Source organism: Pollicipes pollicipes, unplaced genomic scaffold (genome assembly GCF_011947565.3).
Source record: "Pollicipes pollicipes isolate AB1234 unplaced genomic scaffold, Ppol_2.1 Scaffold_3216;HRSCAF=3773_pilon_pilon_pilon, whole genome shotgun sequence".
NCBI lineage: Eukaryota > Metazoa > Arthropoda > Thecostraca > Pollicipedomorpha > Pollicipedidae > Pollicipes > Pollicipes pollicipes.
In genome coordinates this window covers 1142842-1168861 of record NW_023596251.1, presented here as the reverse complement: position 1 = coordinate 1168861, position 26020 = coordinate 1142842, and the positions used below count along the sequence as shown (strand labels likewise).

The 26020-nt window shown below is 59.3% G+C and overlaps 1 protein-coding gene across 1 annotated transcript in view; it reads left to right on the top strand.

Moving 5' to 3' along the window:
* Positions 1 to 24764, top strand: part of LOC119090995 (uncharacterized) — a 62568-nt gene extending 37804 nt beyond the window's left edge. Inside the window, exons 32-61 of the mRNA XM_037213719.1 lie at positions 396 to 613; positions 783 to 947; positions 1935 to 2004; positions 2714 to 2893; positions 3197 to 3409; positions 3803 to 3954; positions 4912 to 5041; positions 5274 to 5435; positions 6063 to 6315; positions 6662 to 6849; positions 7893 to 8032; positions 9654 to 9807; positions 10139 to 10285; positions 10674 to 10777; positions 12429 to 12574; positions 13078 to 13333; positions 13783 to 13912; positions 14245 to 14469; positions 14876 to 15051; positions 15893 to 16082; positions 17055 to 17168; positions 17640 to 17762; positions 17961 to 18142; positions 18519 to 18645; positions 19602 to 19721; positions 20323 to 20543; positions 21118 to 21238; positions 21613 to 21795; positions 22662 to 22819; positions 23188 to 24764. Of these exons, the coding sequence (XP_037069614.1) occupies positions 396 to 613; positions 783 to 947; positions 1935 to 2004; positions 2714 to 2893; positions 3197 to 3409; positions 3803 to 3954; positions 4912 to 5041; positions 5274 to 5435; positions 6063 to 6315; positions 6662 to 6849; positions 7893 to 8032; positions 9654 to 9807; positions 10139 to 10285; positions 10674 to 10777; positions 12429 to 12574; positions 13078 to 13333; positions 13783 to 13912; positions 14245 to 14469; positions 14876 to 15051; positions 15893 to 16082; positions 17055 to 17168; positions 17640 to 17762; positions 17961 to 18142; positions 18519 to 18645; positions 19602 to 19721; positions 20323 to 20543; positions 21118 to 21238; positions 21613 to 21795; positions 22662 to 22819; positions 23188 to 23352 (4913 nt within the window). The 3' untranslated portion in view covers positions 23353 to 24764. The remainder of the gene's footprint in view (positions 1 to 395; positions 614 to 782; positions 948 to 1934; positions 2005 to 2713; positions 2894 to 3196; positions 3410 to 3802; positions 3955 to 4911; positions 5042 to 5273; positions 5436 to 6062; positions 6316 to 6661; positions 6850 to 7892; positions 8033 to 9653; positions 9808 to 10138; positions 10286 to 10673; positions 10778 to 12428; positions 12575 to 13077; positions 13334 to 13782; positions 13913 to 14244; positions 14470 to 14875; positions 15052 to 15892; positions 16083 to 17054; positions 17169 to 17639; positions 17763 to 17960; positions 18143 to 18518; positions 18646 to 19601; positions 19722 to 20322; positions 20544 to 21117; positions 21239 to 21612; positions 21796 to 22661; positions 22820 to 23187) is intronic.
* Positions 24765 to 26020: the final 1256 nt, after the last annotated feature.

Genomic DNA, 26020 nt, shown 5'->3' with positions numbered 1-26020 from the left:
CACTGTCCCCTGCTGTGATGTCCTGACTTCCAGCTTCTGCGACACCATACTCTCCGCCCGCAGCGATGTCATCATGTCCGCGTGATGTCCTGCCATGATGTCCGCGTGATGTCCTGCCATGATGTCCGCGTGATGTCCCTGCCATGATGTCCGCGTGATGTCCTGCCATGATGTCCGCGTGATGTCCTGCCATGATGTCCGCGTGATGTCCTGCCATGATGTCCGCGTGATGTCCTGCCATGATGTCCGCGTGATGTCCTGCCATGATGTCCGCGTGATGTCCTGCCATGATGTCCTGCGTGGTGTCCTGCCATGATGTCCACGTGATGTCCTGCCATGACATCTGTGTTACTCGGCCTGATTGGCGGACTGACCTGGACACGCGGCGCCGACAGCGACGGTGTGTCCTCTGGGCTTCATCGAGCTGGAGCGAGACGAGCTGGAGACGCCGCTCTGCCTGCTGGGCACGAGCCTCTCTCTGCCGGAGCAGGCGCAGCTGACGCCCGCCGACCAGCAGGACTTCTGCGCCGAGAGGGGCACACGTCTGCTCACGCTCACCACTCTGTTCCACCACAAGACCTATTGGGACCTGGTGGAGTCAGCCTTGACTGACGTGAGCGGGAGGTGTGCCTGGGTGGGCCGCTGCTCTGCAGGACAGTGCGTGCTGATCGACGTCGCCTAGCGCCGGCTGTTCACCTGGTGATTTAGTTCTACGACGTAGTGGATGTCGTGAATGACGTTTCCGTGAGCCGGCGTTGATGCCCGGTCCGTCTCGCCTACAGATGAAAACCGTCAAAGTGGCCGTGGACGGCATCTACGAGCAGGACGACACGCCGTACGCCATGTTCACGTCCGGGCGCTTTATGCCTGAGTACCTGCTGGATGAGATCACAACCGACTTCGACGCCAGCTTGTTCACCGCCAACAGTTCGACGACTTGTCTGGTGGTGAGAGGTGCTTCTGCGAGGCATCAATAGTAGCCTCTGCGCTGGGGTCCTGATGCGTTCGTAGCTCCTTCTGCCTGATGGGCCCGCGCTGCTTCCTTGAAGTCGTCCGCTTTGATTGTCCAAGGCTCTCCAGTGACCACCCGCGTCAAACAGGGTGGGCGCGCTTCCTTGATTGGAATGCATTTGACTTGTGAAATCTTTGAGATTTGAACCTGTGGAATAATCGCTAGCATTCGGTAGCTTATAAACAGAATACTCGGTAGACCCATGTGCGTGGTAGTTTACCGCATGTGCTCCTTATTCTGGTGGTGTCCTCGCTGGCAACCGCTTGTTCTCTTCGTTGCGATCTGAGTGACCTTTATGGTTGTAAAGTAGGTCAGAACGGAGAGTATAAGTACGAGTGCGGTGAACTGAGCCCTTCCGCGTCCCGTGCTAAAGCCAAACTTTGCAGACAAAGTGCAAAGAAATGAGCTACGGAAAGTAAATGGAGAAACGGGCAGTGAAAGGAAATAGTAGATTAGTATTGCTATGGTGCAGCAGGTTTCATCTCCCCAGACTACAATCAGAATGCTGCTGACGAACTACGCCAGAAAAGACAAGTGGCTTATTAAAATGACTGCTTCGCCATATCGGAGCGTGGTTCCACAAGCTTCTGCTTCGCACGTGTGTAAATAGGGAATGTTAATCGACGAGCTCGACGTAAATGCTGAGCAAAGGACATATCGATCAGGGCTAGATGGGACCAGAGGTTTTTATCGTCACCACCATGCATGATTGATTTTGGTGCACTGTGCAGTGCAGAGTAACACTCATTCACGCACGGTGTCGATGATCGCTCGAACCGGTTGTGGGAACGAGGCCTGCACCTGCATACCAATATGAGAATCACAATTTAGTGAAACTGCAGTCTTTCACTTCTGTTGTAGACCATCATGAACATATAAAACATGGAAAACACACGCGAATGATGCACACATTCCCTTTCAGATGGTCGATGACGTGCTGAAGAATGCGCCATGTGACTCTGGAACCGCCCTCCACATCTGTGAAGCCAACGGTAAGACCCAGCATGTACTCAGCTCCGTTGTTGTAGGCAGACGCCCCGAGCGGTACCCGACCTTTCCGAGCGGTACCTGCCCTTCCCGAGCGGTACCTGACCTGCCAGAGGGGTACCTCAGAGCTCTGATAACCGAGCCGGGTACCTGAACCTTGTTGACACCCAGGGGACTGTGCGCGACACATGGCATCATCCATGGTGCCTCATTGACTACGCAACACCTATAATCGTCGCGGCGGCAGACACGCAGCCAGTACCGGAGAAGTGAAAGCAGACCAGTGGCGACATCGTCGGCCTTACGGCGCATCTCCCCATCGCATCGGTATCTCTGACGAGATTACAAGACAGATGGGGGTGGAATGCGGGTCTGCCACTCTGCTCACCGTCGTACTCCGCGCCGCGTTATTCAGCGGCAGCGTCGGTCCGCCCGCTCCGCAGCCTTCAGCACACAGTCTGTCCCTGATCACCGGCATCCGCCCAGTCCGCGTATGTCGTGTGCTTGAGCTTCCGTACTCGGTTCCAATGTGAGCCACACAGTCCTGGGGTCGCTCTCCGTGCACGTGAGCCCCTGTACTCGGTCCCACAGCGAACCACACAGTCCTCGGGTCCCTCCCCGTACATCTGAGGCCCTGCGCTCGGTCCCACAGTGAACCACAAAGTCCTCGGGTCCCTCCCCGTACATCTGAGGCCCTGTGCTACGACCCCGCAGTGGACTACACGGAGTCTGGACCGGTGCCAGACGCCCTCTGCCACTTCCCGTTCGAGTACGAGGACTCGCAGTACACCAGCTGCGTGTACGACCCGAAGCGGGGCAGACCATGGTGCGCCACGGCCGTGACAGAGGACGGAAAGGTCGACGGAAACAACTGGGGCTACTGTCGTGACGACAGTGAGTAGCGCCACCGGAGAGAGACAGTTACTTGTCTTCTTTTGTGAAAGGAGTGAACAGACTGCTGTAATAACGCTGGACAGCCACAAGCATGATGGCGTTGAGTGCATGGATGTCGGGGACGCCTCACCGTCATGAACTTGAGTGTTTGTCTCCTGCAACCTCCCGTAGCGATGTTGTGGACGGAGTCGTTACATTCCCTCTCGACGACAGCGAACACACGCCTCCGCCTGTGGTTGGGATCGGCCGCCGTTGACGGACCGCGTTGACCCTGACCTCTGACCCTGACCCGGCTGACCCCAGGGCGGCTGACGGTAGCTGGCCCGGGCGCCCCGAGCCCCTGCCAGCTGCCATTCATCGTCGGCGAGACGCTGTATGAGAACTGCACGAGCTTGGAGGGTGTGACGGCGCCAGACTCGGCCGGCAAGCTCTGGTGCAGCACGAGCAACGACGTCAACGGCGTGATGCTGGACAGCAGCAGCTGGGGCTGGTGCGCGGACGACTTCTGGCCGCCGGGTGAGACGCAGGGCCGCTGGGCTGGCCTGCCTGGCGGCTTCACTGCCCGGCGCTGGGGCCGTCCAGGCGTGGCTTGCATGAAACGCCACTCCGGCCCAGGCGCTGACGAGTGGCTTCCGGAGGCCACGCCGACGAGCGCGGACGTCGATGACCGCGCGGCTAGTGGGCAGAGGTCCAGCTAGCCGCGCAGTCAGAGGAGACCTCGCACCTGCCGGGTGACAGACGGATCTCGTCGTTCCGAGTCGTGTCCGGCGCCCGGCAGTGGCAGTGGGACGTCTGGCTGGTTTCCGTTGCGATAAGCTAAACGGAGACGTCTGCATGCAGACATAACCACAGCGAGTCCACTTAAACCGTCGCTCCGCTCACACCCGCTCGTCTGGTGCACTGCTGCAGGATACGGCGTCTGCCAGCCGCCGTTCTACGGTGAAGAGATCACCGACTGTCAGTACATGCACCACATAATCAGCAGCAACCACAGCGAGGCCGAGGACTTTTGCAGCAGTCGCGGCTCCTCCCTGGCCAATCCAATCACTGAAGACCTGCAGGTGGGTGACACGCGGCTGCTGCGGGTGCGGCCGCTCCCACGGCTCGCTGGCTGATGAGGGCGCGGCCGCTCCTACGGCACGCTGGCTGATGAGGGCGCGGCCGCTCTCACGGCACGCTGGCTGATGAGGGCGCGGCCGCTCCCACAGCACGCTGGCTGATGAGGGCGCGGCCGCTCCCACGGCACGCTGGCTGATGAGAACCGCGCTACACGGACCAAACAGTGATGCTGCGGCCGCGGTGGGCGCAGAAGTCTGAACCTGGCCACGTCCGGCTGGACGGCAGTTGCTCGGGAACACAGAGCTGGCCCGGGGCTGAACCATTTGCCGAGTTGGGCGGTGGCATTCGAGACCGCTGTAGCCTTTCCGAGCGGCTTGCAGGAGGAACGTTCACAGAGTGAATTGCCAGGTGACAGCGTTGTAAAGCTGAATGCGCTGGTTAACATCTAGCGGTCGTATGAAGGGCTTTCACTTTGTGTGCGTCGCTTCAAAAGGACGTTGAGGAGGAAAGCCGCTTGTAACGTCCAGCCTGTAGCGTTGGGATGGAGGGGCCTAAGTTGTTACATACTGCACTGAAGTCCTCCTGCAGCCATTTTTGTAGGATGCCACTGGTGATGTTCCTTACAGCTTCTCGTGTGGATATGTGACGCCCTGTACCTGTGTGCATTTATTGGCTTTAAATCGGATTTTGAAATTTGTTTGAATCTGAAACCCTGACATTTGGGGTCTCCACTAGAAGGAGAACTGATGACAGTCAAAACGAGAACGTTGAAAGCTGCCATGATCCCGGCTGATTTTCTTTTGTGTTGTTAAAGAAAAACCGTAAATACGTTGCTCCAGTTGCACAATAATGTCTAAATATCATGCTCACAGTTACATCACAAATCTGCAACTGCGGTAAATTTACTCAAATGAATGACCATAGATTCTATGCTTGGTAACAAAGGGCACCTTTTCCAGGAACAAATAGAAGTATTTCTCCATCAGAAGCAAAACAAGACGTATTTCCCCAACTTCGACTTTGTCCGAACTAACGCTTACCAAGACGGAGAAAGCTGGAAGTGGATGGACAAAACTGAAGTGCCTTTTGGTGCGCTTTGTGAATTGTGCTGCCAAACATGTTTCTTTCTTAAAGCGATCCAAACCTTCTGAAAACAATGATCAAAGAGAGCCTAGTTCTCACGAGATCGAATCTGACATGTTTCGGAAGCTTTCACGGTGTCATTATGGCAATGAAAGCGGAAGCGTCTAGTTTGCTGGCTCCTGCACAGTGTACATAGCGACCCACCAACGCCTGCGCTCTCTTCACCTCTGCGCCGCAGACTACACCAACTGGGCGGCCGGCGTGGATGCCTCGACAGCGGGCTGCGTCTTCTTGGACGTGCGAACGCAGAGGCCGTTCCAGTGGGTGATCCTGCCGTGCAGCACACCCGCTTACACATCGTGCCGCAAGCTCTGTCCGTGGGGCTATCACCTGTTCGAAGGTGAGGCTGTGATTCCGCCGAAAACGGCGACAGGTATGTTGCAGGTAAGTGTTGGGTGACACACGGAATACACCTGCCATTGGTGACTGGTGAGCAATTAATAAACGCACCATCCTGTGATAAGAAGCAGATGCTTGGCAGGCAGGAGTTTCTGAAGCAGCTTGCGCTCAGTTGGACTGATTAGAATCTGCCGATGAATGCAAACGCCGTTTGGTGCGGCTTCGCACAGCAAAGCTACACAGGGCTATTAGCGGCCCGGGCTTCTGACCAAGCCTCTGTCAAAGCGCGTCGTTAACAGTCCAGCCGGTCTTGTGGCCGTCACTGTCACGTCACTGTCACACACACGTCACACACACACATTCTGAGCCCCTCGTCACCGCCGGACGACGTTCCTGCCTGTCGTGAACGTGACTTAGTGACCTCTGCCGACCCTTGCTGGCCCATGCTGCCCTCTCCGCTGAGCCCTGCTGGCCCATGTTCACCCCTGCTCGCCCCTGGTGACCCCTGCTGACCCATGCTAACCACTGATGACCCCGTCCGGCCCATGCTGACCGCCGCTGACCCCTGCTGACCCATTCTCACCCCTGCTGACCCTTGCTGACCCCTGCTGACGCCTACATACCCCAGACCGATGTCTGGGCATCGACCTGGACGACAAAGTGACCTTCACTCGGGCCGAGGCACGCTGCGCGGCCCGAGGCGAGGACCTCATGAGCTTCTCCAGCAACGACACCTTGAACGAGTTTCTCCAGTGGCTGCCCAACCACCTGCCGATCGACTCCCAGTACTACGTGGGCATGGTGTCGTGCCGAAACGCCTTCCCGTCTATCACGCCGAGAACACTCCGGGATACCGAAGCCATGCTGTCCCCCTACTCGGTGTGAGTGGGGCGCCTTGCGGGGACGAGGAGGACGGGCGAGCGCTCGCCGGCCGGGCGGGCCCGTTGCGCAACACGTTCGGTGGAGGGCGTTCGCCGTGCGTGCCAGGCAGCTGGTAGCGAGAGCTAACTAAACGGATCGACCGGTCGCTCTGTGTCGGTTGGGTCTCAGCGGCCGTCGGTGGGAGCCATTTCCACTCGCCAGAGGTGGACGGCAGTGCCGTGTCCCAGCGCGTACGTCTGCCCGAGCACCTAGCTCCGCCCGCTGAGGCCTGTCTCCGTGACCCGTCGTCGAGTTGCGTTCGCCGCCACAGTTAACCTCGCCCTGGACTCGCGCGTTCCGTTGCAGGAGCGGAAGGCATCTGGGCTGGCTGCAGCCGAACGTGAGCTTCACGTACGAGGGTCAGTACGACTGCGCCAGCCCCAGCAAATCTGCGTGGAACTTCCGGCTGCGGCCCGACGCCGCGGTGCCGCTCACCGCCGTTGTCGAGACGGACGTGACGCCGGAGCGCTTCATCTGCTCAGGGCTTCCCAGCGGTGAGAACTGCGGGCGGAGCAGCGGCCTCGGCGAACGCGTTTGGCCGCGCGCGCCGCCCTTCGCGGCGAGGAGCGCTGCTGACGGCCGGCGCCCGGCAGCGCAGCCTCCCGAGCACGTTTCAACGCGCAAGTCGACTTAGCGGCCGGTGACCGCCACTCTGAGCGCTGCTCTCATGAGCATCTCATCATCTGCATCTCATGAGCGCCACTCTCAGACACTCGGTCTGCTGTTGGATGTCCGCACTGATTGGCGTTAGTCGCTGAGTCCCCCGGCGGATGTGGCGGTGTCTCGCTGCCCTGTGCCACCGCAGCGCGGCCGACGGACGCTGACGCAGACGCCAGCAGTAGCCTGGCACTGACACACTGACACCCACCGGCACATTGACCCTGATACAGACGCCTGATTCTGATGCTGCCATTAACACCGTCACACTGACGCCAACACCGGTGCACTGACAGCGACACAGACGCTGACGCACTGCCATTGTCACTGACACACTAATACCGGCATACTCACATTGACACTGATACATTGATACTGAAACTAACGCACTGACACTGATGCTGCCACTAACAATGACACACTGACGCCGACACTAGTGCGTGGACGACACGGACACTGCCACACTGACACCGGCATTCATAATGACACAACAGCAATGGCACACTGACATCGACACTGCCACACTGGCGTCATCACTAACACCGACACGCTGGCATCGATACTGCCACACTGACACCGACGCTAACGCACTGACACCGACACGGACGCACTGGCACTAACACGGACGCGCTGAAACCGATCCACTGACACAGACATTGATGCGCTGACACCGACACACTGACACCGACACGTGGACACCGACGCGCTGACACCGACCCACTGGCACCGACACGGACGCACTGTCACCGATATACTGACACGAACACCTTGACACCAACACGATGACATTGACACACTGACATCTACGCACTGACATCGACACGCTGACACCGACCCCCTTACGCCGATCCCCTGACACGGCCTCGCCCCCGCTCGGCAGAGGTGTCCTGTCCGGATGGCTACTTCGCTCACAGCCGCCAGTGCTACAAGTTCTCGGACGACATGGCCACGTTCCGCGAGGCGGAGCTCCGGTGCTTCGAGGAGGGCGCAGTGCTCGTCACGCCCAATCACTGGAGCCAGGTATAGCCCGCCGGCCCGCTGCCTGAGCTACGGTAAACAGAAGTGGATAGGCTTCTACTCACAATCAACCACACCAGTCAGGCTTCAGCGAGGCACGGCGCTGCTGACGAGGACGCTCAGCGAGGCACGGCGCTGCTGACGAGGACGTTCAGCGAGGCACGGCGCTGCTGACGAGGACGCTCAGCGAGGCACGGCGCTGCTGACGAGGACGTTCAGCGAGGCACGGCGCTGCTGACGAGGACGTTCAGCGAAGCACGGCGCCGCTGACGAGGACTTGTGTATCTGTTGGGACTATCGACGCTGGCCATCTTAAGTGCCACCGCTTGGCTTCAGTCGTGGTGCTTCGGACGCGATGCCACAATGATGCCCGGGTCCACTTCCTAGCCACGAAAGGGTGAAGGGAAGGAGGTGGCAGGAGGGGGAGAGCGGGGTAAGGAGTGCCAACGTCTCCTAGCCACGGAGGGGTGAAGGGAAGGAGGTGGCAGGAGGGGGAGAGCGGGGTAAGGAGTGCCAACGTCTCCTAGCCACGGAAGGGTGAAGGGAAGGAGGTGGCAGGAGGGGAAGAGCGGGGTAAGGAGTGCCAACGTCTCCTAGATACGAAGGGTGAAAGGAAGGAGGGGGTTGGAGGGGAAAAAGCGGGGTAGGGAGTGCCAACGTCTCCTAGCCACGAAAGGGTGAGGGGAAGGAGGGGGCAGGAGGGGAAGAGCGGGGTAAGGAGTGCTAACGCCTGACACATATTTTACTATTCCTTTATATACAAAGTCCTGAAAGCGTCCTCATTTTGTATAGCGGTTTCATCGGATGGTAAGGAACAACAGATTGGTAACGAGCAACGCGTGGGTAACGACACACTCGGAATCCGAGGCACGCTCTGAGCGCAGTGCCTAGTTGCAGGCCTTTGGTTCTTGTCAGCGGGTGAACCGCGGGTGCTGATCTGCGCACGGTGCTCAGCATTCTCTCGTTTTTAAAACCCTGTTTTGGTGTGTGATGCAGTATTGATCGAACTGTTTTCATCACCTGGATATGCTTCAGTGCATACCTCCCAAGGACATACTTTCTATCGGTAGCCGACTCCTGAGTTGAGTCTCTTCAAAAGGACGCGACGTAAACTAAAGAGTATGTGAGCTGTCATGCTTTTGATAATGTACCTAGAATCATCTTGCAGCCTGTGGATAGCCAGGAGCCGAAGGTTGTTGTATTTTGATCATTTTGGCATCTTTGCATCATTTGCATCGTTTTGGCACACTTGGTCCCTATGAGTTTTGCTGTATTGCCATTGTATCGTTCATCATAAAACATATATATTCTAAAGCTGAACCTTAGGCGCGCCTGGAGGGCATGTTTCCGAAAAATGGTGTCTTTTCAAACATTTTGCATGCATTCGATTTTGAGACTGAGGCGAAGGGTGTGTCGCAGTGTTCCAGCAGACTCACAGGGGATCTGACGCCGAGGGTGATGAGGGAGTTAGACGTTGTTATTGCTATTGTATATGCTATATTGCTGCTTTGTTGTATATGCTATTGAAGCTTTTCTCGCGGTGCCCAGATTTGACCATTGAAGCATGTTGAAATTTGCTTGCTGACCCACGAACAGATTTAAAGCCTTTTTCTACGCGTTTCAGGCACATTTCTTCCGCTACATGGCCATGGAGCTGAACACGGATGAAATTGAGAGGGAAAATATTTGGCTAGGAATTGACCGCATAGACGGGAAGGGGACGTCTTACATCACCTCGTTCGGTGACCGCTTCTCCCCCACTGGGTTCACCATGGCATGTAAGTAGGCACGTTAAACGGAATATTACGCATTGAAAGGTATTGAGGCAGGCATCAGATGTGATGGAAAAACTGTCTTTTTACAATCAATAAGCTTTTAAGAGTAGCAGACTGCTCTAGATAACAGCACTGGGTCACTTTGCTGGTGACCCAGTGCCTTCGCCATACCTGTCACCGCACGGACGACGATAGGAACCAGATGTCCCGCGTGCCACCGTCCCGCCGACAAGATGACCCGGACTACTAGGTGTGACCCGGAGTGTGAGCTCTGTTCGATGCCACGTGACCTCACGTGGCGCGCGAGCCTTCTGCTGACTCGTGCGATCCCCAGCGTGGCTGCTGGACGGCGACGGAGCGGCCGGCCACGACTGCATAGCCATGTCCAGCGACGAGATGGTGGCAGGGTCCGAGAGCTCGCGCTACAGATGGAAACACCAACCCTGCAGCTTGCGCGCCCACTACGCCTGCCACTACAGGGGTGCGTGGCCTGGCAGCGCCGGCCCGGGCTGCTTGCCAAGGCTCTCCGTCTGTGGCTGGAAGGCCGGCACCAGGGCCGGCCCGTGTGCTGCTCAGAGCGTTCCGAACGCCCGCAGCAGGGGCGCTTGGGCGAGGTCTGTGGACACTAACAGTCCTGGGTCTCCCACGGTGTGTGAAGCGGGCTCTGGCCTGCTATGCACTTCAAGCGCGAGCACAGGTGTGGCGTTGGCCGGGTCCGCCTGGAATGCCAGCCGTATGGGCCGGCTCGTATGTAACACGAATGCTATTTATGTCATCGGTACAATGTAAGTGCAACGAGTGCAATGGGTCAGTGTTTTCAGTGCAGATGTTAGTTGCGATCGATCACCATTTCTGTTCGTGAATTTCAGGACGTGAGATCAACAATAGGATCTGTCCAAAAAGCTTTCCAATGTTCCACAAGAGCCGCTGCTTCCGACTGGTCAACGAAACCATGACATTTGTCCAGGCGGAGGTAAGTGAAGGCAGCCGACATTCACAACGATGTGCCCGATAGATGCGAACGATGCGAACGATAAAATCCGCCCAAGAAAACCTTCTTATCCCGATGGCGTGTTTTCCTTTTGGCACTGTTCAACGAGCTTCAGTGGCAATATCTTCTGGCTTCAAGGTGCATTAAATGAATTTCGGTGAAAGTGAGACCTGATCTTAAGCTGCGTATAAGGCTTTTCGTCTGAGCCGGTCTGCCAACTCTTCACGATTTCTCATTGCCATGGACGCAAGAAGTTCCCCATTTATGTGGTCGCGTGAATTCGGAGTATGTACATGCAAACAACCACGTCATTGACCTCCCTTTGTGACTGTGTCTATGCGGTGGGATGGCGTGTCTGTACGTGGATGAGTGTCTCTCTGCAGGCATGATATCTCTTGCTGTACCTTTACCTGAAGACTGTCACTTTCGACTGCAACTGAGCTCATTTTAGTACCGTCAACAGTCAGCAAAACACCCCGAACGTGAGCAGACCTCAAAGCATAGTCTACATGTCTTCCGCGCTCATTTTCCCATGGTAGTCCTCAGTTGAATTGAACTCTGAAGTTTGCACTGATGTTGTAGTTCCGTCCAACGAGTATTGTCAGACTGGGCCCATGTGGGGACCACCCCTGATGGTGTCAGCCGCCGACTGGGTCCGTGTGGGGACTACCCCTGATGGTGTCAGCCGCCGACTGGGCCCATGTGGGGACCACCCCTGATGGTGTCAGCCGCCGACTGGGTCCGTGTGGGGACCACCCCTGATGGTGTCAGCCGCCGACTGGGTCCGTGTGGGGACCACCCCTGATGGTGTCAGCCGCCGACTGGGTCCGTGTGGGGACCACCCCTGATGGTGTCAGCCGCCGACTGGGTCCGTGTGGGGACCACCCCTGATGGTGTCAGCCGCCGACTGGGTCCGTGTGGGGACCACCCCTGATGGTGTCAGCCGCCGACTGGGTCCGTGTGGGGACCACCCCTGATGGTGTCAGCCGCCGACTGGGTCCGTGTGGGGACCACCCCTGATGGTGTCAGCCGCCGACTGGGTCCGTGGGGGACCACCCCTGATGGTGTCAGCCGCCGACTGGGTCCGTGTGGGGACCACCCCTGATGGTGTCAGCCGCCGACTGGGTCCGTGTGGGGGACCACCCCTGATGGTGTCAGCCGCCGACTGGGTCCGTGTGGGGACCACCCCTGATGGTGTCAGCCGCCGACTGGGTCCGTGTGGGGAACCACCCCTGATGGGATTTCAAGCCGCCGACTGGGTCCGTGTGGGGAACCACCCCTGATGGTGTCAGCCGCCGACTGGGTCCGTGTGGGGACCACCCCTGATGGTGTCAGCCGCCGACTGGGTCCATGTGGAGACCACCCCTGATGGTGTCAGCCGCCACAAGTGGTGGCGGAAGCTGAAGGGTATTGTGACAGACCGTGTGACTGTCTGTGTGACGGGCCATGTGACGAGTCGTGTGGTGGGACCTATGACGGACTTGACGTACCTGTGGCGTTACGGGACCATGTGTCCTGCCGCCCACGTAGTGGACCGTGCGACGTGACGGACCGTGTGACGTGACAGGCCGTGTGACGGACCGTGTGACTCGCTGTGTGACAGCCCGATCGGTGACCCGTTTCCGGTCCCCAGGTGGAGTGCGCCCGCTCCACGGACGGCAAAAGCCGGCTGGTGCGGCCCCATGTCCGACTCAGCATGCTGTGGTACCTGGCCAACAACGTGACCAAGGGCGCCTGGGTTGGAGCCGACGACCGACTGCAGCAGGGGCTGACGGACAGGTGGGCAGGCTGCGGCAGGGGCTGGCGGACAGATGGGCAGGCTGCGGTAGGGGCTTACGGACAGGTGGGCAGGCTGCGGTAGAGGCTGCCGGACAAGTGGGCAGGCTGCGGCAGGGGCTGACGGACAGATAGGCTGGCTGCGGTAGAGGCTGACGGACAAGTGGGCAGGCTGTGGCAGGGGTTGACGGACAGATGGGCTGGCTGCGGTAGAGGCTGACGGACAGATGGGCTGGCTGGTGGGTGGGCCTGACCCTGCCGAGCGGGCGGGTCAGCCGCTCCAGCGACGCTGCCGAGCTCCGACACCGAGCTCCGCGCCTGACCGTCGTTCAGCTGTCGTCGGGTGTCGGGTCCGCGCGTGTAACAGCTGACAGTCGTGTGGCCGTCACATCCTGCTGAAGTCGGACCGGCGTGTCTCTGTGGTAGAAGCTGAGTTACAGGTCCTGTAGCACGGGGCCAGACGCCGGGACACGTCCACTGACACGTCGGGGCCCGACTGCCGACAGTGGCGGAGTCCCCTTACTGGCCGCGGTGCTTGCGGCCATGCCGCTGCCCGGCGGACTCCTGGCCGAGGACGCCGCGAACCAGACCACCCCGGCCTCGACAGTGCTGGGTGGCCAGCTGCCCGGCGGCTGCATGGCTGTCCAGGACGGCGGTTACGCTGTGGTCGACTGCGGGGAGCAGCGGAGTCACCTCTGCGAGTACACTGGGAGCACCCGCTGCCCGACCGGCTTCGTCCGACACCAAGGCAACTGCTACAAGGTGCCAGCCGGAACCGTCTGCCGCTGTGGTATGCTGCGGCCGCGGATGTTTGCAGTCTGCCGTCCAAAAACGCGTTGCATGTGAAATGGTGCTCCTGCTGGTGTGTGTCCGCGGCGGTGCGATGGACACACAGCCGGTGCGTTCAGAGTACGGACAGGACACGAGGAGCTGTCTCCGGGGCAGAGGACTGGGCGGACGCTGGTTGAGGACGCGGATGGAGTAGGTGCTGGTGTCGCAGATTAGAACGGCTGCTGGCATGGCGTCGCAAACGGCTGCTGGCACCCGCACTCGGCCCAGGTTACGACATCCGCTGCCGTCGCCGCTGCCTCCGATGATCACCGCCAGCAGACCAGCGCCGCCGTCGCCCGTCCGGACGCGTGCCCGGCCGCGGCGACGCCTCCGACTGTGACCGGGGCCGGGCCACTGACGGGCGCGCTCGGCTCCCGCAGGTGCAGGCCGAGGACGAGACGGACGCCGCCTACGCCGAAGCCGAGCGACGCTGCGCCTTCCACGCCAGCTTCGTGGCCGCCGATCGCGACGTGCGAGAGGCCGCCTTCCTGAGCCAACTGATGACGTCAGGTAGGGTGACGTCATCCCGACAGCGCCAGCGTCGCTCCGCCACTCTTGGGTCGGCGGCTGGCCGTGATAGATCACGTGTGACGTCACGGCTAAACACATCGTGGGACTCGCTCTGTTCCACTCCCAAAGGCCTTACATGTTCTCACTTATCAGTTCTGAGATCATACCGTGATCCGCGGAGTCGCCGCGGTCAGAAACGCTCCTCAAACCTCGTGTCCTTTGACCTCCACGTGTAGCTCCGGACCGCGCCGTGCGCTCCAGAGCAGCGGGCGCGGGAGGGGAGGGGGCGCCCTGCCACGCCCTCTCTCACTCGTTCCGTCTCGTGTCCGCAGTGGGCCGCTCCTCCTACTGGGTGGGTCTCAGCTCGGACGAACCGGACGACACGGGTCTGACCTACCCGGACGAGGAGGCGTTCAACGCCACCGACCACACGCGCTTTGCGGCACCGCCGACGCTGGCGGCGCCGGCCTGCACCGTTGCCACCGAGGCCGACGACTTCGTCAGCTGGCGGGAGGCGGCCTGCAGCCAGCGACACGACTACGTCTGCCAGTACAGCGGTACGACCGGCCGCGGGGACGTGCTGAAAGAGGCGCTCTCCTTCGCCGGCGGACTCGCAGGGTGGCCGACTTGTGTGACACCTGACACGCGTGGTTCGCTTGGTTCTTGGTGCGGGAGGCTGCCACGAGGCCTATCATGGAGTTTGGTCTTAAGCCGGCAGCATGTGGTCCCCACTCAAGCGCTGCAGGGTCGCGCTCCAGCGTCCGGTGCCCGAGCAGCCAGCTCGACAAGGCTAGTTGTCTAGCGTCGATGCTGCCTGAGTGTTGTGGATGGGACGGTGCTCCAGCGCCCGGTGCCCGAGCTAGCCAGCTCGACAAGGCTAGTTGTCGAGCGTCGCTGCTGCCTGAGTGTTGTGGATGGGACGGTGCTGTGCGGCGGGCGCCCTGACCGGGGGATCACCGCCAGGCCCGCCCGCCTGCCCCGCCGGCTACGACCCACTATTACACAGCGGCTACAACTGCGTCTCCATGAGCGACACGGCCGACGGCAGCTACTGGGTGAAGCAGCGCGACTGCCGGATGGCGGGCCCGAACACGGACCTGGTGCTGGTCACCTCGTCACTCATGCACCAAGGCTTGCTGGTACGAAGATAGAGGGCCGAGGGTGGAAGAGTGTGTGTGAGAGGGAGAGAGGGAGAGAGAGAGAGGGACAGAGAGAGAGAGAGAGAGAGAGAGAGAGAGAGAGAGAGAGAGAGAGAGAGAGAGAGAGAGAGAGGAGAGAGAGAGAGAGAGAGAGAGAGAGAGAGAAGAGAGAGAGAGGAGAGAGAGAGAGAGAGAGAGAGAGAGAGAGAGAGAGAGAGAGAGAGAGAGAGAGAGAGAGAGAGAGAGAGAGAGAGAGAGAGAGAGAGAGAGAGAGAGAGAGAGAGAGAGAGAGAGAGAGAGAGAGAGAGAGAGAGAGAGAGAGAGAGATAGAGAGAGAGAGAGGGACAGAGAGAGATAAAGACAGAGATGAAGATGGAGATGGAGATGGAGATGAAGATAGAGATAGCGATAGAGCTAGAGATAGAAATAGTGTAGAAGGAGGAATAAATAGATAGAAATAGTGCAGGAAGGAGGGAGGAGGAAAGGAGGAAAAAAGGGAGGGAGGGAGGGAGGAGGGGCAGGGAGGGAAGAAGGAGGAAGAGAGGGAGAAGGGAGGGAGGGAGGGAGCAGGAAGAAGGGACCAGGAAGGGAGGAAGGAAGGGGGAGGAAGGGAGAGAAAGGTAGACAAGGCGCGGAAGCTATCACTCTCTGTACGACTAGCACACAAGCTGCTCTGCAAGCGCGCCTGGAAGAAAACCATGCAAACTCGCCCTCTGCCCCGCCCCACAGGACCCTACCCAGCGCAGGTGTTAGTGAGCTGCTCGTAGATGGCGCTGCTGCCGAGGATGGTGCCTCTGTTGCGTCGCCGGCGGCAGCTCACCACGCCAGTCGGCTGTTTCAGGGCTATGTGTACAGCAAGCAGGGGCAGAACAGAGCCCCCGCTTGGATCCGCTACCGCGGCCGCGTCGAGGCGGCCGACGTCGAAAACGAGCGCACCGGGCCTGGCAGCTTGGACCGCTGGGGACGGCTCGTCACCTTTCACAACACGCGCCGCAGCCAGGGAGTGCAGGACATGGGGGCCGGCGCCACACGTGAGTGGTCACCGGCCGCGGGCCGCCGGCGACGGCGGCGGCCGGTGGATGTACTGGAACGACGCGTGCGCGTGCACGTGTGTGCGTGTCTGTGTGTGTGTGTGTGTGTGTGTGTGTGTGTGTGTGTGTGTGTGTGTGTGTGTGTGTGTGTGTGTGTGTGTGCGTGTGTGTGTGTGTTGTGTGTGTGCGTGTGTGTGTGTGCGTGTGTGTGTGTGTGTGCGTGTGTGCGTGTGTGTGTGCGTGTGTGCGTGTGTGTGTGTGTGTGCGCATGCATGTGTGCGTACGTGTGCGTGCGTGTGTGTGTGTGCGTGTGTGTGTGTGTGTGCGTGTGTGTGTGTGTGCGCATGCATGTGTGCGTACGTGTGTGTGCGTGTGTGCGTGTGTGCGTGTGTGTGTGTGTGCGCATGCATGTGTGCGTACGTGTGCGTGCGTGTGTGTGTGTGTGCGTGTGTGTGTGTGCGCATGCATGTGTGCGTACGTGTGTGTGCGTGTGTGTGTGCGTGCGTGTGCGGACTGATTGGCGTGGGCCGGGACTGTACGCCGAGCCATGCACCGAACGGCGTGTTTTGTGGCTGTTCTGCCCAGAGAACCCAGTATGCAGGGTAGCGGACGTGGAAATCGATCAGCTTCATCGATAGGCTCCTCGTGACCGTGCGTGACGTCGCCTCTCGCAAGCGCACCATGCTCCTCAGAGACCTGATGACGCTGTCGGGCTTCTGCGGGCCTGGCCCGCGATCAGCTTTGGCTGTGGCTGGCTCTCCCATAGGACTTAGGTGTTTTGGCAGCTATGAAACACTTGCTATGCGTAATTATCCTTTATCACCCGGAGGACAACTATCAATATGGCTATCAATATGTTTGCACTTTAAACACTGACGCAGAGGGCACTGATCGCCGAAACCCCAACCCTCTCGGTGCCTCGCCGAAAGTGTGACGTCACCGACACCGTCCCCCCTCCCCGCCCGCCGACAGAGGACGACATCTGGAGTGAGAAGTGTGCGGTGCTGGACACCACCGTGAGAAACCACGACAACTGGGTTCGCAAGGAGTGCGACGAGGCGCATCAGGCCGTCTGCGAGCACACTGGTCAGTACCACGACTCGAGCGACCCTCAGCGGGGGCGCGCCCCACTCCCCCCCCCCCCCCCAACCCCACACCACTACCTACTCCCACCCCTCTCAGCCCGCTGCCATGATCGAAACACCCGACCGCTCTCCACGACTCGTCAGGCTCACGCCTGGCTTGCCTCGCCCGACTCCGGTGCTTGTGGATGCTGAGCGCTGTGATGGCACGGCATCGCCTCCTGACACGCTGACGCGCCGACACGCTGACGCGCTAGTACGGTGACACGCCGACACGCTGACGCGCTGGCACGCTGGCACGCTGACACGCTGAGACGATGACATGCTGCCATGCTGCCATGCTGACATGCTGACACGCTGACACGACATGCTGACATGCTGACACGCTGACACGCTGACACGCTGGAGCGCTGACACGTTGACACGCTGACACGCTGACACGCTGACACGCTGACACGCTGATACCTCGTTGCAGCGTGCTACTCGGAGCGCGGCCGCCAGTGCACGTTCCCCTTCACGAACCCCGACGACGGCATCGAGTACCACAACTGCTCGTCGCTGAACCCGGCCGACATCTTCGAGCCCTGGTGCGCCACAGGTGAGGCCAGACCGTCGTCACGTGACCGTCGTCTGGAGCCGACAGACGGGCGCCGCAGGTCACGTGGGCCTCTCAGCCCGCCGGCAGTCACGTGACCGTCGTCTGGAGCCGGCAGACGGGCGCCGCAGGTCACGTGGGCCTCTCAGCCCGCCGGCTGTCACGTGACCGTCGTCTGACGCTGCGTGTCTGGGCGGCCAGAGGTCAACGGCACGGGCCACGCCACGCGCCTGGAGCGCTGCCTGCCCTACTGCTACTTCGAAAGACCCATCGTCACCTGCTACGACACGCCGCCGCGGCCGCCGCTGCAGGACGAAATGCCGGCCGACCGGTGGCGCGTCAACTGGACCTCCAGCTGGGACGGCGTCACAGACCTGCAACAGGTGAGACCGGCTGGCGCGGCGACGGCGACGGCGGCGGCCGCTGCCGCGGCGCCGGCAGTGTGTGGACGGCCGTCGGCGACGGCGGTCTCGCTGGAGGGCCGGCACCGCGATCAGCGCCGGCTTGGCCGTCTGACCTCAGAGCGCTAATGCGCCGGCGGCAGCCGCTGGCACTCCACAAAAACGTCGTGACGACGTGTGCCGCGTCCCATACCAGCAATGGAAGGCAGCGCGGAACGGTAGCGGTGACTCGCGCGGCGAACTGGACTGGGCGTGGCCCTCGCGTTGGCGGCGTGGGGAGGGGGTGTCAGGGGGCGGGAGGCTTCGCTTTGGCCCGAGAGCGAACGCAGCGCAGTGACAAGGGCCGCCTCACCCGCAGCATCAATCCATCATCTACACCTGCCCCGAGGGATATCACTTTGACTTCAACAACACGCCGGAAGTGCAGGTCACGTGCGGCAACTGGACCTGGGAGGAGGCACCGCAGCTCAACTCCACCTGCCAGCGTAAACAGCTGACGCGCGCGGCCGATGGGGCGCCGGGCGGAGCTGGCGTATGACGTCATCAGCCCTGTTTGTCGCAACTACTTGTGTGTATTGTGCATCTTGCGTGTCAGTCCCAACCACTTGTAGTTGCTTGTGTGTATTGTGTGTATGGACACGCTAGATTGCGAACTTAGTATCGTTGCCCAGTTTTCGTACGATCATGACTACGATTATTGCGTGGACGAGATAATCATGGGTATTTCATGGTGTGTTTGGCTATTCTCGCTGCCTATCGGACAAGAATTAACGCACAACACTTTCATCGAGACGCGAGAGCGTAGAGCTGTTAGACAGCTTATTTTCATCACAAATGTTACGTTAGCCATTAGGGCGGGGGTGCTGTACGTTTTTTACTTGTTTATATTTTTTACTCCACAGCAATTTCCAGTAGGTCATGACACCCATTCGGCATGTTCTACGAAGAAGCCATGCTGGAATCATGGTCTCGTTTAGAACTGATCAGTTTTCTTCAGGCAATGAACCCTTATTTTTGAAGACCAAGCTGTAGACAGACGGCGTGTTTTTTTAGTCATTCAGTATTTTCCATTTCGCCGAAGGTTTCTCTTATGACTGAATATGCTGAAAGGTTTCGAACCTGCACTAACAGAGGACAGACCAAATATGATCTGGTGATATTTTCACTTTGGCAGCAGCTTAGCCAACAACATTGAGGCCGAAAGCCCAAACGTGTCAGTCTTAACTGTTTGAAATGTTTTCGGGCTCAAAAACGTTTTTTGGGGATTACGACATTTCTTTGGCTGCACCAATCTATTTAAGTATTTGTCCCAATTTCTTATTTAAAAAATTGTCCCTTCCCAAACGTCCCGCGGAGAACAATTGATTCCGTTTAGAGACGAACCCCTTGTGAAGCCAAGTGCGCGTGCCGGCGCCGACGGCACGTCTGGTCCTGCTCCCAGCGGTCCGGTGCCCGGAGGAGCTACCCAGGGTGGCGTCCGACTCGGCCTACAACGCCTCTATCCTGGCCTGGAACGAGGAGCACGAGTACCTCACCGAGATCACCTTCAAGTGTCCCACAGGCACGTAATGGCCGGAGGGCTAGCCGGCGACAGAAGAGCGGGAAAGGGTAAATGTTATCAACAGATGATGTTGGCTGCTTGAAACAGCGCTGAGATTTGATGCAGGTAGTATGTTGCTGACTGAACACAACACCATACATGACTTGCCAGCCAGTACTGAATCGGCATTTGAAGTGGGCTGAGCGCTCGGGGCCACGGTTGATGAGGTGCGCTGTTGTTTGTGGCCAGGTCACACGTATGACATGTCCGTTGGTGTTGCCTAGGTCACATGCTTGAGGGGAGATCAGTCCACTGGACCGCGTTCCTCATTGGCAAAGTACCTACTTGAGTTGCTACCGATGACAATGCAAGTTAATACGTCATACACAAGCGACTATTGCCCAAGCCGTAGCAGCAGTTGTGACACACTTACCGCTGACGTCATAGGTTGCAACTTGTGGACAGCTGTTGGTAATGGAGAACGCGGCCCTGGTGGCCGTCAAGTCACGTGCTTGGGTGGTGCGCAGCACGTCAATTGGTGTTCGCCAGATCACGTAATGGAGGAGAAAGCCTGCCGCCGTCCTGTAGGTCACGTGTTCACACGTCCGCTGCCGTTGACCAGGTCACGTGTTCGAGGGTGAGCCGCGCCAGCCGGAGGATGACTGGCAGACAAACCCGTCCAACTGGAGTCAGCTGCTGACGGTGCGGTGCGAGGCGTCGCAGAGCTGGTCGCGGCCCCAGCTGCCCGCCTGCCAGCCCTTCGACTGCGCTGGCCCGCCGCCGGCGCCGCTTCTCGCCGTCTCCTCCGACTGGGACAACGACACGCTCACCTACAGCTCCTCCGTACGTCACGCTCGCCTTCGACCCTTCCGCACGTCACGTTCTGTTCCGACTTCTCCACATGCATCGTCGACTCCTGCGTGCCTTCCGCTTGCCTTCGACTCCCGCGTGTCTTGCGCCCGCCTTCGACTCCTCCCCTTGTGACGCTCAACATCAGCTCCTGCGTATGCTCCGCCCACTCTAAACTCCTCCGCGCGTCAAGGTCACCTTCGACGCCTGTGCTCCTGTAAGGCTCTATACACTACATGCAACTATCACACCCTCACGCGCAATTAGTTGTGTTCATACACAATTACTTAAGTTTACACACAACCATTGTTGCGTGACTTTCACTTAATCTCAGCACGTTCTGCTAAAATGAATTATTCCGCAGTGCGTGCGCCATAGTCAGCCTGTATCCCTCTTCGTCAAAACCATGCTTCACACTGGCGCTGTGTGTCTGGACTCCTGCGGCGTGCACAACACACACGCACGCCATCTCGGAGCCAGGTTCCGCGCGCACGTCTGCGCCACGAATCGGCCGGCGCCCGCGGCCGGCTCGTGCCCGCGTGTGATGACGTCACTGTCTGCGCGGCAGGTGCGCTACTGGTGCACGGCGGGTGTGGGCTGGGGCTTCCCCAGCGACGGTGCCACAGAGCGCAGCGTCACCTGCCAGGCGGACGGCAACTGGTCGCTGACCAGCGTCGAGGACTGCATCGGTGAGCTCCGGCGGCCGAGCGTCGCGCCGTCGGATGCCACGACCACCGGGCCTCGTGGTGACCTTCCAGGTTGTGCGCCTTGTGCTGTTGAACCATGCCACCTTCGCCTACCGAGCTCTATGGAGGCCGTCTTGCCTGGTCCAGACCCCTATGCCCCCGATCCGTGCGTGCAGCCCTGAACCACACCACGTTCTCCCGGCGACCTCTTTGAAAACCTTCTGATGCTGGCCTGCTGGTACAGACGGGGTTCCGGCGCTGCCGCACCCGCTAGCCGTTGATGCGACCTCGGCAGACCAACCGCCCTGCCTCGCCCCGCCCCCCCCCCTGCGTGACGCGACCCGCGGCGTGCAGTGACGCCCTCCGCGCGCCGGCAGTGATGCCCTGCCCAGACCGCCCGCCGGCGCCTCTGGCCGACCAGCAGCTGTCGTACGGCATCATCGTCAGCAACTACACGTGCCCGCCGGGCTGGGAGTTCCCCGGCGGCGGAGCGCAGCGCTCTGTCGAGTGTCTGCTCGACACCAAGGTGTGGCAGCCTGAGAGCGTGCCAGCCTGCCGCAGTGAGTGAAGCCGACCGATGGACCGGCGGACGCCCGAGGCAGTGGGTAGAGCGATGAGGGAGTGGAGAGAAATGGAGGCTGGCTCTTGTGCAGCCTCGGGCTGTCGGTTCGGGGACGGGCGTGATTAGATGCGCCGGTAGCAGTGGTGATATGTGCCGGTAGCAGTGGTAAGGTATGCCAGCAGCAATGGTGAGATGTGCCGGTAGCAGCAGTGAGATATGCCGGTAGCAGCGGTGAGATGTGCCGGTAGCAGTGGTGAGATGTGTCGGTAGCAGTGGTGATACGTGCCGGTAGCAGTGGTAAGGTATGCCAGCAGCAGTGGTGAGATGTTCCGGGAGCAGCAGTGAGATGTGCCGGTAGCAGCGGTGAGATGTGCCGGTAGCAGTGGTGAGATGTGCCGGTAGCACCGCTGCGGCGGGGTGGACTAGACTGCGACAGTGAGCGCGACCCATGACGTTAGTCAAGCAGTTTTCCAGCGGCAGTGCTCTGGTCCTCATGCTGGCCGGGAACGTATCCGCTTTAGCTGACACGGCCGGGCTTTGTTCACACCACTGAATGAAATGTGATGAAGACTAGTCACATTTTATGGTGAATAGATAGAGACGTCTGCTGTAACGGACTTGCCCAGCCTGTAAAAGATCGCCGTGTATTGGTGACATGACGAATGACAGGATGGTAACGTAACACTATAGCATTCTACAATCTCGTCGGGTGTCAGCAAGCCATCGGGTGTCAGCAAGCCAAACAGTTCCAACAATGCGCTAGCTTGAACCAGCTGTCCACCCGACTGTGGGCGCATGTCTACCCCGTTATGAGTGTAACCGGAGCCGCCGGTCAGCCAGTGACGCCGCCGCCACCCTCGACAGAGCGTCGCTGCGAAGACGCGCCCCCGGAGCAGCCCGCCGACGACATGACTGTGGACTGGCCGCTGGTCGGCGGCTACCCGGGCCGACAGATGGACCACGTGGTCACCTACAAATGTCCGCGGGGCTTCATCACGTGGGACCTCAACGTCACGAATCAGGTGAGCGGCGCCAGGCGCGCGGCCACGCGTGCGCCGAGGACCGGCCCGCTCTCTGACGACGCCGGGCGGTAATCACTGCCATCTATCGGAGAAGACTGACAGATGCCGTCGGCCGTATCACGTGCGTTTGCAGCGCTTCGTTCAGTGCTTCTCTGTTGGCACGCCGGTCTGTGGTAGCAGCGCCATCCGCAGCACGTTGACAGTACCTGAACGCGACGATCCGGTGGTCCTGCATGACTTCACGTGACCGATCCACCTCAGCGGGTTCGCGAGCCATTAGTGAAGCCGATGATGCGTGAGCTCAAATTCACGACAGCTGGTGGCGCTCTAAGTCGGCTGCTGACGTCACGTACTGATGCCACCGGCAGGAGGTGACGTGCGTGCACGAGCCGGCGAGTGACGCCATGGTCTGGGACCCACCCGACATCGCCGAGTGTAACCGTGAGTGCAGCGGGTTGGTCACGTGGTCCGGCCGCAGGTCGTGTGACGTCATGCCGTGCGCCGTCGGCTGGCGGCGCGCGCACGCGCGCTGAAGCTGGTCCGAGGCTAATGACGTCACGCTTCTTTAGATGATGTCATTGACAGAGGGTTCTGAATCTGGATGACGCTGCTGTCGATGACCGGCTGACATAGATGGCCATATTGACAGCGTCTTCGATCTCTTTGATGCCCACGAGTGACATCTTAGACTCTCGTGGCCAAGTCTCTGTGGGCTTAAACGCGCCTTCTCCGCGGCTGATCGATCAGTGGATTGATAAGTTCTGAATGGCTTCCGCAATAAGGCGTGTTGCCAGTTGTCATTCCGCGTTGTACTGAAGGTCAGTCTCGCGATATGTAATTAACCCATCTGTCGGCATCCTCATCTCCCATGCCGCCGGAGCGAGACACCGACTCAGGTACGTGCTGCAGCTCTGTCATGGTGCTGAGCTTCAGCTCTATCGTGGCGCTGAGCTGAAGCTCTATCGTGGCGCTGAGCTGCAGCTCTATCGTGGCGCTGAGCTGCAGCTCTATCGTGGCGCTAAGCTGTAGCTCTGTCGTGGCGCTGAGCTGCAGCTCCGTCACGGCGCTGAGCTGCAGGTCTATCGTGGCGCTGAGCCCACCACGGACAATCAAGAGTTGTAGCTCTATCGCCTCTGGCTGAAACGTTGGATGATTAATCAGCATTGGCGTTGGGAATGTCTTGGTATAGTAATTCTAAGTCTAAGTAATTCCAGTTTGTTCGAACATATACCGTAGCATGTTAATTCTGAGCAGTGTTGCTATTGCTATTTTGGAGGAAAGTGTTAACTGTGTACATCAGTCGTTGTTATCCTTCCCCTTCCTGTCGCCACGTCCTGCCGAGAATGAATCAGAGTGGACGAATGAATGGGTGAGAATGAATCAGAGTGGTCGAATGAATGGGTTATGTCATGTGCTGACGAGTGCGCGCGTGTGTACGTCATGGGTACATGTGCACGTGCGTGTGCTGAGGGAGCGTTGGCGCGTGGGACGGCCGGTCTGCCGCGGACAAAGACTGCAACGTGAACGTTTGACGACAAAACTGACGAGACGAGAAGACTGGAAAGCCGCGGGAAGTGGCTCGCCTCCCTGTGATCAGCCGAAGAGATGGCCTCGGAGAACCTCGCGTTGGTTGTGGAGACCGAACAGCTACATGAACAGGTGAGGAGGCGAACAATAAGGGGTACCTGGCCATGTGAGTGGCTTGCAACCCATGTGCGGGCTGTTGGCGCGATCTCTTTTGGAAGAGTGTGTGCTTTGGTTTAATACCTATTGGTTAGGATGTGTTTGTGTAATGCGGCAGCGTACAACCAAACGCGTCCAGCAGATTAACACAATAGGGTTGTTGGAGTCTTGGATCTGCTTCCATCAACAGGTTCCATAGAATCTCAAAGAAACTTTGATTATTTTTCCGTCTCATTCTTCCTCGCTCGATTTTCCACGATCGGCCGGCACGCTTCGGGGAGGAGAACAGCCTGTGCTGCGCCTGCCAGCCGTGGCCGACTCTGGCCGGGGAGCTGGCGCCGCGGCCGAGGAGGGAGATCAGCTGTGGCCGACTCTGTCCGGGGAGCTGGCGCCGCGGCTAAGGAGGGAGATCAGCTGCGCCGCGAGTGCTGACTGAGCTAGCCAGACCAGACTGGCGTCAGCGGCCGAGCTACCCGCCGCCACAGACGGAGCAGTCCTGTGTGCTGTCAGCAGAGGAGGACTTCCGGCCTGCGTAGCCCTCTCCAACGGCGAGGAGAGAGCCAGCACAGGTTCGCGACAGTCAGACCACGCTCCGGTGCTCCGTCCACACTGATCTGAAGTCTGGCTTCACCCCAGACACGCTTAACAATGTATCATTATGGGCCGCGTGATGTTTGCTCCCAATGTGATGGCTTGTGACGTGTGGCTACCGAGTCCGGGGCCTGGGAGGCGGGAGCGGCAAGGGAGCCTAGAGTCAGAGTCGGAGTCGGAGTCTAACGCAAACTCCGTGTGGCCTGCCGGCCGGATGGGTGTACCTATACTGGGACTGTTAAAAGTTCTACACTTAAGGCTAAAGCGGAGAATCTGTGTCTGTTCCTTTCTTTTAGCCTGATTGTAGAAAAAACTGATGTGAATAAAGTGACGAAAGCGTTGCAGCTTGTTTTGGAACTGCTATTCAGCGCGTCTCTTGTTTCAGGTTTGATTGTTAGTCTAGGCTTGCGTCTTAACGGATAAGTCACGTACTCGAGCCCAATCAAGACTCACTGCCATGGCCGACCTCGGACGTCACACAGTGGCCCGACCTCTGTCGGACGTCACACAGCGGCCCGACCTCTGTCGGACGTCACACAGTGGCCCGACCTCTGTCGGGCGTCACACAGTGGCCCGGCCTCTGTCGGGCGTCACACGCGACGTGTCACAGTCGACACGTGACCCCGTCAGCGCCGTGACAGTGGCGTCACAGCCGGACAGACCGCGTCCGTCCGGTCCGGCGACCGCTGCAGGGACCGCCGGCGGCGATGGAGGCCGGGACCGAGCGTGGCGACACTCGGTACAGCCAGGCCGGTCGGTGTGGGGACCCAGAAGGGTCGGCAGGGGACGACCTAACGTGGTCTCCATTTACATACTTGATTGCACGGCTGCATGGTTCTCACTAGATTTTTTGCGTTTTCAGACGACGGCTATTTACGCACTCCAAATTTGGTAATTTTTAGCTTCTTCCGACCCCTTGGTATGACA